The 13,654-nt window shown below is 34.8% G+C and overlaps 2 protein-coding genes across 2 annotated transcripts in view; both read left to right on the top strand.

Annotated features, from left to right (window-relative positions):
• Window positions 1-158: 158 nt before the first annotated feature.
• Window positions 159-3,545, top strand: LOC123657493 (oxygen-dependent choline dehydrogenase-like). The gene is made up of 3 exons (XM_045593035.1): window positions 159-282; window positions 1,215-1,345; window positions 1,479-3,545. The coding sequence occupies exons 1-3, from the start codon at window positions 159-161 to the stop codon at window positions 3,024-3,026; spliced, it is 1,803 nt and encodes a 600-aa protein (XP_045448991.1). The 3' UTR covers window positions 3,027-3,545.
• A 5,583-nt stretch (window positions 3,546-9,128) lies between these two features.
• Window positions 9,129-13,654, top strand: part of LOC123657028 — a 72,566-nt gene continuing 68,040 nt past the window's right edge. The window contains exon 1 of the mRNA XM_045592629.1: window positions 9,129-9,585. Coding sequence (XP_045448585.1) covers window positions 9,185-9,585 — 401 coding nt within the window. The 5' untranslated portion in view covers window positions 9,129-9,184. The remainder of the gene's footprint in view (window positions 9,586-13,654) is intronic.

Raw genomic sequence — 13,654 nt, 5'->3', positions numbered from 1 at the left:
CACGCATTCACCAGCTCACTCTTTAAGTTAAGCGTGCGTAAATAAGCTTTAGTCCAAAAACATGTCATAAACTTCAATCCGTTGGATACTGTCATCTGTGTAATAGCGTTAACGGTAACTGTTGAATCAGGCTTTGATTCTTTAACAGTATTTCAGCAATGGTTGAACTCAACTGCGCGGCTGCAGGAGTGGCGGGCGCTAGGTTCACCGCGGCGCTGCAGTTCTTCGCGGCCTCTCAGTGCCTCCTTCAAGAGTCCTGGCCACCACAAGCTGATGTCAAAAGTATGTTTATGACAACATGTTTAGACGACATGTTTAGACGACAACATATGAGTTAAATGTACACAAATAAGACACACATGCCTTGAAATATGTTATTCGCAATATCAACATTACAATAAATAGATGAATTGATTTGTACAGGCGCTATACGCTTAAGTCTTTCCCTTGTCGCTTAGGCTGATTTTAACAATGACTTTCCATATAGATGTCGAGGACAGCGTTATTCTGACTATCGTCATACATCATTTTTTTATAACATACACACACGGTCGTTTGTTCCTATGTTAAGCAACTTAATGCTTGTGTTACAGGTAACAGTTGTTGACTAAATTTTTTTTTTCATAAATATACATAGAAATAATACATATATAAATATATAAATTAACCCAGATTCAGGCGGGAATCGAACCCGTAACCCGCGGAACAGAAAACAGGGCCACTACAAACTGCGCCACCGGGTTAGTCAAACATCATGTGGGCGAATAGTCTGATAATCTAGCAACTACGTCGTAAATGCCATAATCTTCGGTTTAGTCCCGATAGCGTCGCCTGCTCCAGGACGCCACGCCAAACTTCCTTTTCGGTCTGAGTTAATAACTCTCTCCGATATATATAACATATTTTAAAATTTGTTGTACTTTTACAACATCTATACTAATATTATAAATCTGAAGAGTTTGTTTGTTTGTTTGAACGAGCTAATCTCAGGAACTACTGATCCGGTTTGGAAAAATTATTTCAGTGTTAGGTAGCCCATTTATCGAGGAAAATTATAGGCTAATAATATTTAGTATCTCTTTATTCTTAAATTAACGTGGATAAAACCGCGGGCACATCTCAGTTAAGAATAATGCTATGATGGATGTTAATTTAGCTAGTTCTAAAATTTCCTCTCTTCTCATTTTATATTTTACGCTAATAAATTTTATTAGACGGGTCCCATTTCGACATCATTGTGGTGGGTGCTGGCACGGCGGGGGCGACGCTTGCAGCGAGGCTGTCTGAGCTACCATTACAGATCCTGCTGTTGGAAGCTGGCGGCGATCCACCGCAAGATAGCATCGTAAGTGTAAACTTGTTCGAATTGTTGAACTAAATAAATTTTTCACAGAAAGACTATTTAAGTTCTTCTAACTCTTTTTACCTTTCAATTGTGTAAAAAGATCGTATATATAAGTATTTTGTTATTTTTTTAGGTACCTGCATTAAAAAACTCCATGAAAGGAACTTATTATGATTGGAATTTCACCACTACAGATGATAAATATTCGAGCCAGGCCCTGCGAGATGGTAGTCAGAGCCAACCACGTGGCAAGATGTTAGGAGGCAGCGGCTCCATCAACGACATGATATACGCTCGGGGTTTCCCCGCCGACTACGACGAATGGGCTTCCATGGTCGGAGACGATTGGCTTTGGAGCAACGTATTGTCGTATTTCAAAAAAACTGAACGCTTAACTGATGAAAGGATTACAATTGATCCTGAACTGTCATATTTTCATGGTTTTGATGGAGAAATTGAAGTGTACGGCTCGAATGATTCCACTTTCACTTCAGATAAATTACTCGAAGCTTTCGAGGAGCTTGGTCTTGATATTGTGAAAGACATGACAAATCCATCCAAAATCGGCGTGGGTAGATTTTCTCATACAATAAAAGATGGTAAGAGACATAGTTCTCTGACTGCTATGCTCAATAAAGCGTCAGAGAAAAATAATTTACACGTTTTAAAAGATGCACACGTTACTAAAATACTACTTGAAAACGATACAGCTTATGGTGTTAAAGTTTTATTTGACGATGACGAATTTCACTTTTTTGCTGAGAAGGAAGTTGTCGTAACGGCAGGCACATTTAATACTGCTAAACTGTTGCTGCTATCAGGAATAGGCCCAAAGGAACATTTAGGTGATATGGGTATAAGCGTTGTTAAAGATTTACCGGTCGGTGAAAACCTTCATGATCATATCATGGTGTTAACATACTTAGCAGCGGAAAATGGTACATGCCAAACGAGCGAAAAAGATTCTCACCTGGAAACTATCAAATATCTTTACGACGGAAGCGGATCTCTAGCTAGGTCTTCTGATATGGGAGCTTACTTATCGTTCAATAAGGATACTACAAATGTACCCGATTTTGCTATTTACCCCTCATGTATACCCGTTAACAATGATTTCTTTACACCATGCGTGGAACTATTAGGCTTCAAAAAGAATATTTGTGAAAAAATTGATGCTCTAAATAAGGATTACGAGATCATAAACCTAGCAGTTGTTAATCTTAAGCCAAAATCTAGGGGAAAAGTTCTTTTGCAGTCTCTCGATCCTCTCGACCCACCTCTTATTTACTCGGGAACCTTCGATGATGTGAGCGACTTAGATAACTATCCTGATGCGATAGAATTTGCTTGGTCTGTAGCTGATACGAATTATTTCAGTTCAAAAAATGCTTTCGTTATAGAATTTGATATTGACGAATGTAATGATTTGTCTGATCGAGAGAGATTGGAATGTACAGCGCTTGCTACAGCGATGTCAGCCTGGCATGCTGTCGGTACGGCCGGTATGGGAACCGTGGTGGATTCAGAATTAAGGGTAAAGGGTATCACTGGGCTGAGAGTAGCTGACGCTAGTATTATGCCTAAAGTAGTTCGCGGTAACACAAATGCTCCTGTCGTAATGATAGCTGAAAAAGCTGCAGATTATATAAAACGTAGTCTTGGCCTTTTGAATGACGAATAAAAATTAACATACTTTATATGACCATAAATAATATAGCTGTGGAATATGATTTAAGAAATTTGACAAGTATTTAATTTGTAGTACATTGTTCAGTATTATTTTTAGTTTTAAAATTATTGTCAATTATTAGGTTTTTTAATTGTTCCTATATATGTTAGGCTATAAAGTTTTTGAACGCCTTTTCTATATGTTTCTATACATATTACACAATATACATATTATATAAAAGTGCATTGTACTCGTATATTTTGATTTCTAGTACTTAGTGTTTCGTTCTACTTTTCTTACCCTTTTATTTTCTCTTTTTCCGGTTGACTAATATGAATATCATAGATAGTTTTAGAAATGTAATGTCTTACATAATTTTTGTATTTGATTTGTTTCGACATTTAGTAAATATACTTATATATTTATTTTTACTGCGAAGTGCCTTTAAAATGAAAATGTTGTTGAATTAATTGTTCGAAATTAGTGATACACTCGATACAGTTGAAAAAAAAAAACGTTTCGAAATTCGAATATACCGAGTATGTTTTTTTTTTTAACTAAACACTATTCTCGTCCAAAAACTTGTCATAAATTTCATCATAAATCGGAATAATTCTGATATGCTTGAAAGAATATCCAAAAATAAAAATATATTTTTGTAAAAAAAATAAAAATTTAAAAATTTCTAAATGTATGTCTAATGTATATAACACTAAAGTCCTCCGGGACTTACTGTCTCAAACGAACTAGACGGAAGATCATAGTTGAGCAACAGATCACTTTCACTGTATGTAAAGCAGCGGGCGATGTGTCAGTTTCACCCCCAGTAAGGAGTGACATGTAACCAGACGTAACCGGCGACCGCTACGGAGCGTTATATGATATGTTTACTATGATTTATTCATACATGCCATCATTATATCATTATGTAACTTCTACAATCATTAAATTATTTATTTTTATTGTGTACTACAGCTACATAATATACATTAAACATAGTTTAAAGATAGTTACAAATTGTGTAGTATACATCTATCTTTATGGACAAACTTGTGGCTATTAAGCCATTTTTTCCAGGCAAGTAAGAATAGAAAGGATAAAACCAATGTCAAGATCGGGCGGCGGTGGAGTTATAAACAAACTAATAATTATACAAAATACACGTACATATAAATAAAAATGTATTTAAAAAAGCAAGTGAGATCGCTACTCATAGTAGGGATCCGTATAATATAGCCGTCAACCCGCAGTGGAGCAGTGCGGTGGATTTAGCTCTGATTTTTCTCCTACATGGATAAGGAGGCCTCTGCCCAGCAGTGGGATGTTGCAGGCTGAATCGTGTAATTAAATAAAGTTCGTGCATATAACCTCACATGATAGGAGCGTCTTAGTAAAATAATGTATTTATTATTTTATATAACACTAGCTGACCCCGCAAACGTTGTTTAGCCATAACACAAAATTTCAAATATTTTTCTCAATTTGATCGCAGCACCAACTGTCGGGACTAACTGAAATTAAAATAGAATAATATTTATTATGTGATGCTGCGATGGTAGCGCAGTCTACCGGATCCAATGTAAAACATTCTAAAATTAACAACAAATTATAAATGAAAAATTAGTTAAATTAACATTTTCTAGTGGACCAAATTGTGAATCTAAACCATCCTCGAATCCCCTTGAACTCACACAAAAATTTTCATCAAAATCGGTCCAGCCGTCTAGGAAGAGTTCAGTGACATACACACGCACACAAAAAAATATATATATATATAAAAAGATATATTTACCGTAATATGAACAGTTTGTTTAGAGTTTTTATATGTAAATTGAAGTTTATTATTCAATTGCGTTCAGACACTTTTACATATTGTACAGTTATATTTTTTTATTAATACAAATGTGGTAAACAAGTGAACGATCTGCCTGATAGTAAGCGGACACCGTAGCTTATGTACGCCAGCTACACCGGGAACATTGACAGCGTATTGCCGACTATATCCCCAACCTTTCCCAGGTTCAATAACGTTACTCATCACAGGAACACAACAATTTAGCGCAGTATTATGTATCTGTGATCTGATGTTATATTTCGTTATTTTTTTTTATTAATCTTAATTTTACTATTCCGCCACCACCAACCCGCCCGCCCAGCGTGGTGGCTATGGGCAAAACACATGAGTTCACGTTATTTTTGGCGTAAACTTGTGGAGGCCTATGTCCAGCAGTGGACTGTATAGGCTGTAACGATGATGATGTAATGATTACTATTCCGATGTAAATAATAAATCTTCCTTCACTTTATTTCTAACTACAGCTGCCAACTAGCAGGTTGTTTAGTACAAATTCATACATAGTGGCCAGATGTGTAAGAACTGTGGTCACAGTTGAGTTACTTGTACACGAACGAGAACAAGATAAGTTGAATAATATTAGGAAAAAGGAAAGAAACATGGTTTGTATTGTAACTATGTATTCCAGCTCTCTCACTTAATATACAAGGTGTTAACGGTTTTTCTGTGAAATTCATCAAGCAGTAAACAAGCTCCATGTAACAATAAGTCTATCGAAGTTGCGAGAAGGTCGATTAAAAACTCTTATTCAATTTTTTACATTATTGTTTTACACTTTTTTGGAACGAGGTTCTTTATGGGATTATATTAGTTGCGGAGGAGTACCCTAGCCGGCAAAAAACGTCCGTAACGGTAAATAATAGCGTAAGATTCTTATGTATTTGTCTAATGTATAGTCTACGTCTAAGTAGTTTTTTATTTATTTTTATAGATAACAAAAACAATTTAAAAAATGTATACCCGAATAACCATTTCCTTTATACCTCGAATAGAACTTGAAATTATTATTTTATAATAATGAACTTTGTTCCTATCTGGTGTCTCATGACACCACACTTTTTTTTTTTAACTTACTGCACGATCACATTAAGACTGCATTTATAATAAGAATAATGTCGATTTTACTGGTGAACGAATTTTTAAAAATCCGTTCCAGTGATTAGCCCATAGTTCAGTTCTTTGCGTAATGACTTTTAGTTGTACCCATACAATATGATTCTAGTTCTTTATCTAAAGTCAAATTAAAAAAAAATACGTTTACAGTCAGTCAAGCAGATATTAAAGACACATTGATACTTTTTTCTTGTGTTTATGTAAAGCAGGTGTCCCTCTAGGAAGGTTACCCTCGTCTCAAGTTACCACTTCCGGTATCCGACCGTTAGCACCGGAACGAGATGTCTATCGCATGTTTGACTCGAAGACATTATTTAAATTAATATAGACATGTGGTTTAACTCAAATAAAGTATAATTCAAGTGTATTATGTTATCGGTCACCAACCCGCCTAACCAGCGTGGTGACTATGGGCAACACACATGAGTTCACGCATTTTTGGCGCGAACTTGTGGAGGCCTATGTCCAGCAGTGGACTGAAATAGGCCAAATGATGATGATGTTATTTAAGTACATATATTATTAACCCCCTTAATCCCCCTCTTATAATTTCGGGGTATGAAAAATAGATGTGGGTCGATTCTCAGACATACCCGATTAGTGCACAAAATTTCATGAAAATCGGTCCAGCCGTTTTGGAAAGTATGGTAACTAACATTGTGACACGAGAATTTTATATATAAGATTGTATAAAAGTTTATTGATCACGTTTTAATGTAGATGGTGCCGAGATGAACTGGCGATAAACTCAAGAGTTACTCTTTAGCAAATTGTTGATAAATTATCTTTAATTATTGTTAATATTTAAAACTAGATACCGCGTTGGCGCAACGGTTACAGCCATGGATTGTATCTGTTGCGCTGGCGGTTGCGGGTTCGATCCCCGCACATGACAAACATTCGTATTGGCCATACAGGTGTTGCCGTGATCTGGGTGTTTGTGCAGTCCTTGTGGGTCTCCCCACCGTGCCTCGGAGAGCACGTTAAGCCGTCGGTCCCAGTTGTTATCATATACACCTGATAGCGATCGTTACTCATAGTAGGGAATATATCCCCCAACCCGCATTGGAGCAGCGTGGTGGATTAAGCTCTGATCCTTCTCCTACATGGGGGAAAGAGGCCTATGCCCAGTAGTGGGATATTACAGGCTGAAGCGTTTAAAACTTATATAAAATAAATAAATAAAATAGTTTTTATTTTGCTCAAATTATGCAGTTTACATTATCAAGAAGCCCTGCGACCCGTGCTAGCTCAAAAAGCTGTTACAGGCCACAGTGTCTTCCCCAAAAATTAGTTTATTGTTACAAAATCAGACTTTGTGTTCTGATAGCGAAAACATAAATAATACTATCTGTATACAAAGATGACAACACAATAATAAAACAAGGATTATAAATACAAAATTTGGAAAAAAAATGAAAATAAAAAAGGTTGACAATTATTAAACTATAGAAATATATACACTTGACTTGGGGAGTACGCTGGTGAATGCTTGACGAGAGCATTACGAAAAGTGTGATCGGGCGAGGCGAACGGAAGTTGAGAGGAAGATATAAGTTAGTGAAGATAAAAAGAGAGAGACAGAGTTACGTTTCGTAAGTTTTACTTCAGCCGTGTGGTCTAAAGCACGCTCGTTTAATTCAATATTTACATATGTACTCGTATGAGTTTAATTTAAAATTGTTGTTAGAAAGTTTACGTAATAGAGAAAATCAAATAGAATATGATAATTTTTGAAGCATAATATGCTGAATTTTAATAATACTTTATCTACTATAGACGTAAGAAGAATCACAGCTGAATAATTTTGCTTTCACGCGGTGTTGTGTTCCTGTGGTCGGCAACGCGCTTGCGATGCTTCTGGTGTTGCAGGCGTCTATAAGCTACGGTAATCGCTTACCACCAGGTGAGCCGTACGCTTGTTTGCCGACCTAGTTATACAAAAAATATAATAATAATAATAAAACTTTAAAATAAACCTAATATTAGATTTGACGATTTAGTTTCCTCTTCTTAAATTAAGCAGAAAAGTTTATTCTTTAATTTCATCTTCAAAACCGATCACAATGTTTGTTAACGAGAGCTATAGGCTATAATATATCATGTTATGACTTAATGGTAATGAACGTGTTAACGTAAAGTGTTAACTGATGGGAAACGTGTCCAAGAGTCTGTAATTTTATTGATTTAAATAATTTGCTTTTTCTTAATTGCCTATATGAAACCTTAAGTTAATTATTAATTTACGTATTATATTGACAGGGTTTCGTTGAAGTGACTATAAATATAATTTCCAAAAATACTAACCTGACAAATAATATTCCGATATTTTTTTTGGCTTATAAAAAAAATAATCGTTTTATCGTAGTTCCTTCATACATTAAATTAAAAAGAAAAAATAATTTAGTTTGCACATTGCAGTGTACAAAGATATCGCATAACAAACGAAACACGACAAATAGATGGCGCTAATTGACATTCAAACAAATATTAAAACTCATAAAACACATCTTAGAAAGTGATTAAAGATCACGCCGTATCTCATATCAGCATTATGTAAAAGTCAATTTCAATGGCTATAAAAATAGTTATAAAAAATCGCAGTTGCAATTCACAATTATTATGTAACATAGTGTTGCGATGTGTCGTGGTCGAGGATAGGAAGAGAGGCGGACTGCCGGAGATAGCTTCGTTTCCGCGGCTCGGACGCTTTCACCTGCGCGGGCAGACACGTGCGCTGTCACCGTCACGTCAATGTTGGTCAAGATTATTTCATTTCGATAGTTGTTTGGGTAGAGTGGATTTGTAAATAAATAATAATCTATAGAATTTTAATTTTATCGCAAAAGGTATGCAATAATAAATAATAGTGTGGCATTCGTTATGATAAATAAGTTAAAGTATCTAAACAAAAAAAAAAAAAAAATGTAAGATAACAAGTGAAAATGAAACATCTAAAATTATTTACTTTAAACCGCTTTACGTTAAATAAAAAGAATATGGTAAATATATTCCGTGGAAGCTAATCCGGCGATGGTCAAAAGGCTGTGTTTTATTATTTTCTTACACATAATTAATAAAAACAAATGCCAAATCGCGACATCGGAACCACCACTTTCACCGGACCGGCGCGTGTGAGTGCAGTCAGTACTCGACGCGCGCTCCGACCGCACGCGCACGACGTGATGAGACCGACGCGATCATGACTGACGAATTGGAAAAGTCTTCGACGGAAAACGTCACAGTGGTGACGGGGAACTTCCCGACAGTGTCTAGCTTGAAATCCGAGGACTCGACCGAGCAGCTGATATGCAAGACGCCGCAGAAGTTGCCGAAGAAGAAAAGTTGTAAAAGTGTCAGTTCGAAGAGTGTGGAGGCGGGTAGTGATGAGGACGGGCCACGGCGGGTGGTTGTGTTCCTGGGGCTGGCGCAGGTGGTGCTGGGTGCACTGCTGGTGGGTGCGGGCGCCTTGGCCGTGGTCAAGGGAGCCTCGCTGTCGAGGGTCGGGGCGGGACTTTGGGCGGGATGCGTAGCAGTAGTGGCAGGGGTTGTCGGCGTGTTGGCCGGGATTAATGATTGTTATGGATTGAATAATACCTCTGGGTAAGTGTTGTTATTAGATAGTCCTGTTCTATAATAAAAATAAACAAAATAATTATATTAATTTTAGAAACACAAAATATATAATGACAAACGTAATTAACTAAACATTGACTAGCTTTCTTATAAATTCCTTATTTACGTTATTTTAATTAATATAAATTTATATTGACACGAATTAAGTTCAAGAATATTTCTCAAGAAAATCTAAAAGCCTTAAGCATATTTCTGTGTATTTTTGTCGTTTCTGTGTCATGTTTACCTGGATTTCAAACACATAGAGTGTTTGAAATCCAGGATTGAAATAAAACCCACACAAAAACCGTCTGCCGTGCCGTCTCGTCGCAATAGAATAATTTTCTTAAATATAAAACGTCATGCGTGAGCGCTCCGCTGGCTTCCGTTCAGCTGCAAAGTAATAGGAGTAATATGTGTAAAATCGAAAAATCTATTATTACTAGAAAACCATCGAGTTTGTTGTTTGTGTTTAAATACTTAGGAAATTAAGTAATAAGTAAGTTTTTGAAGTAAAACTTCTTTACGCACGCTTGATTTAGGTAAGCTGGTGAATGCGTGACGAGAGCGTTACGAAAAGTGTGATCAGGTGAGGTAAAGAAGTTTTACTTCGATTTGTGGTCTAAATCACACTCCTTTTTTATTATAATAATACAACGTAGGTCGACGAAAAAAGCGTCAAGTAAAAACGCATTATTAGATATAACTCGAAAAGTAGTTGTTAGATCTCAAATAAATTTAAATGGGACCAATTGGCACACACCACCTTTCGATTAAAAAAACATTTGTCGAAATCGGTCCACACGGTCAAAAGTTCTGATTTCTGATACATTAAAAAAAAAAAAAAAAAAAAAAATACAGTCGAATTGAGAACTTCCTCCTTTTTTGGAAGTCGGTTAAAAAGAAGTTAAAATATTTCAAAACTTGATATTTTACTTAATATATTCGCTTCAACCATTCATAAAACTTGAAGTGCTCGCCGCTTTTTTCGTAAGCTTCTCGACATGAAATTTTCTTGACTTTTACTTGATACACTTTCCACTAATTAAGCCGACACGGGTCAACGCAGTTATGAATCTGTGCGTGAATTCGACCCGTGCATGTAAAAATTAAATAATGATTATATTTGTATGTATGTGATATATGCATATGTGTTTGTAGTTACATAGGTATACTAAAAAATTACGAAAAATTTCTACGAAATAAATACAATTTCGCGTAATTACACAGTTCAAAAATCAAAATGTTTTAATCAATTTAATGTTTTTCATATATTATCTTTATTTTCCTTATCAATGCATTTTTTGTGATTTTATATATTAAATTTAATTTACACTGAGCAGTATGTCATGTAGTGACTGCCTATAAAAAGAAGTACAATGATCATTGTTACCTATTGAGTATGTATTAAAACATTTATATTGTATCTCCTGTTGGTTGTCCTTAATAAATATTAAAAATTTATTTATTTATTTGTATTTGCGAAACAGACCGTACAACATGACACAAAAAATAAGAGACAACAACAAGATATCGCACTAACCAGTCAAGTTTCCACTAATAACAAATACAAATAGGAAGCAGAATTAGATAGGAAAAAAAAAATAGAAAAATGATTTTTTCTTTTTAGTGAATTTTTATTTATCAATATGCTAGCTTTATTCATCTCTAATTCTTTACAGATTTAGACTATCATCTGTTACTACTGATTTTTCTGGAATTTTTCTGGTTCCGCTGTTATGAGTCGTTACATAAATATATTATGGCCTATGTTACTTTTGGATGTTTCATTAACGGTGAAGTACTTCTTCAAGTAAGTAGTTTTGGCTATAATATATAATAAAAAAAAAAAAATTATTCTTTAATGGCATCATTACAGACTAAATCTTGGTCTCGAATGTACATAAATAATTTTAATAAACATTGTGAACTAGTATATATATAAGTGAAATCACTTTAACATTACGTATATCTAAACATTTTACCGGTCAGTCGGAGACGCGGGTGACCGACACGGTCAGTAGGAGACGCGGGTTCGAACCCCGCTGGAGCGGTCAATTTTTGATATGATATTCAAAACATGTTTAGAATTCTTAATGTGTGGGTAACACAAAAATAAAATCGTAGATATTACGTATATCTGTTAAGTGAAAAAACGTATATTTTGTGATTAAAGAGATCAGTACAATTATGTAGCAACTTTTTACTAAAGCCAGTTTGTTAGATTTCAACGCGCTTGCATGTTGTAAAGCTCGAGCTATCTCTATTATTATCTTAATCTCGCGAGATCTCCGTATTTTACGAGATTAAATTTTTTTTTGAAATGACAAGAGTTAATTAAACATTATACATATTTACAATTCACAACTTAAGAACTAAATATTTACAGATAGTTTTGGTATAAATCATGTCCGCGTGGAATTGTGCCAAGAATGCTGGCAGCATTTCCCCGTTGAATCGCTATGCCGATTCTCTGGGCAAAAAATGCACCAGCCCTCTTGTCACCAGTGGAGGCAATAGGCGAGGAGTTATCTCATTTAAAATTTTTTAATGATTAAATGATATTCAATTTTATACGAAATCATAATCATATATTGAAGTTATATTTCTTTTGGCGCGTTAGGAAAAAATGATTAAAGTAATTTTTTTTTCGCACCGTCATTAAAAACCGACACCCTGAGGTTAGCTAGTCAACGAAGAAGATAGCAACGTGAAGTTAGCTAACCAATGAAGTATAACTTTTTACGTGCGTATGTGCAGGCTTTTTATATTACTAAAGAATAGATTCTTATATTAGTACGTTGTCGTGATGTTCTTTGTTATTTATTCTCGCGAAAACGGACTTCAGTTTACTCCGACAAGTAATACAACGTAGGTAGTTGTAAAAATAGTCAATCCGTAATATAATGGCTAACTTAAAAAGCACTCATTCGGTCTCGATCAAATTTAATTGGGACTATACGATAAGCACCAACTTTCCAATAAAAAGAATCAACAAAATTGGTTCAACCAGTAAAAAGTTTTGAGGTGACACATAAAAAAACACAGTCGAATTGAGAATACCCCCTTTTTTGAAGTCGGTTACATATACAAAAGAACGATGCTATATTGAATCACAACTTTTTTCTTAAAAGTAAAAAATCTTTGTAAAAGAACTTAACCAAGTCATTTTTTCATACAACTAGGTCGGAAAATAAGTGTTAACCTTACCACAGGAACACAACACTGCTTTAAAAGGAGTATTATTTAGCTGTGATCATCTGTAAGGTCGAGAAACTTCCCCAGTCGGGCCGCTCTAGATTTTGAGCAGGATATTTTCTGCTGTGGCCCACCTCAGTTCCGTCATATATCAAAAATCTCTTAAAATTAACAAGAAATTATTTAAAGTTAAAAATTTCGAGGTTGTCTTTATTAATTGTTTGAATGCATTAAAGCCTACCCATTTAATTTAAGCAAAATGAGTTTCCACATCAAACTATTGTAACAGCGAAGTATGTAACATGAACCGCATGTGAAACCGCGTCGTTTTTTTCCACTTTGTACCTAATATTTTAATTTGAGAATATTAAAAGTGTAATAACACAATTAAAATATTAGTTACAAAGTGTTATTATACTTTTAATATTCGGTCCGTTTTTTTTTTTAATAATTTTTTTTTGCAATAATAGCACAATGATAGCACAATAATCGTAATACATGTAAATGAAAAAAAATCCTTAAATTTTATTGTATTTCCTTATGATTTCTTAATTGTTTTTAATATGTTATTGTTTATTTGTGTTTAGATATACTACACTTCCTAGTTTTTTTTGTAGTTTTATATGGTATCGTCTTGTTTTGTGGTAACGGATGGCTTTCTTTGATTATAGCATTCGTTTGACAAGAGTAGCCTTGCAATAGCTGTTATTGACTTGTTAAAGTTTGAAGTAAATGTCCGTCTGAGGCATTGTAGTTATCGAACTAATACCCGCCATTGCATACTTACTTATTTGTATCTAATAGTTCTAAATCGTATATTTTTATGAGCAATCAAGTTTCAATAAAAAAGTGATATCGA

This window comes from Melitaea cinxia, chromosome 10 (genome assembly GCF_905220565.1).
Source record: "Melitaea cinxia chromosome 10, ilMelCinx1.1, whole genome shotgun sequence".
Lineage (NCBI taxonomy): Eukaryota > Metazoa > Arthropoda > Insecta > Lepidoptera > Nymphalidae > Melitaea > Melitaea cinxia.
Note: the sequence above shows the minus strand (reverse complement) of the source record. Positions and strands in the feature narration are given on the sequence as shown.

Coding starts and splice junctions, on each gene's coding strand:
- LOC123657493 (XM_045593035.1), top strand. CDS start 159: ATGGTTGAACTCAACTGCGCGGCTGCAGGAGTGGCGGGCGCTAGGTTC. Junction 283..1,214: donor ACCACAAGCTGATGTCAAAA/GTATGTTTATGA, acceptor AAATTTTATTAG/ACGGGTCCCATTTCGACATC. Junction 1,346..1,478: donor ATCCACCGCAAGATAGCATC/GTAAGTGTAAAC, acceptor TTATTTTTTTAG/GTACCTGCATTAAAAAACTC.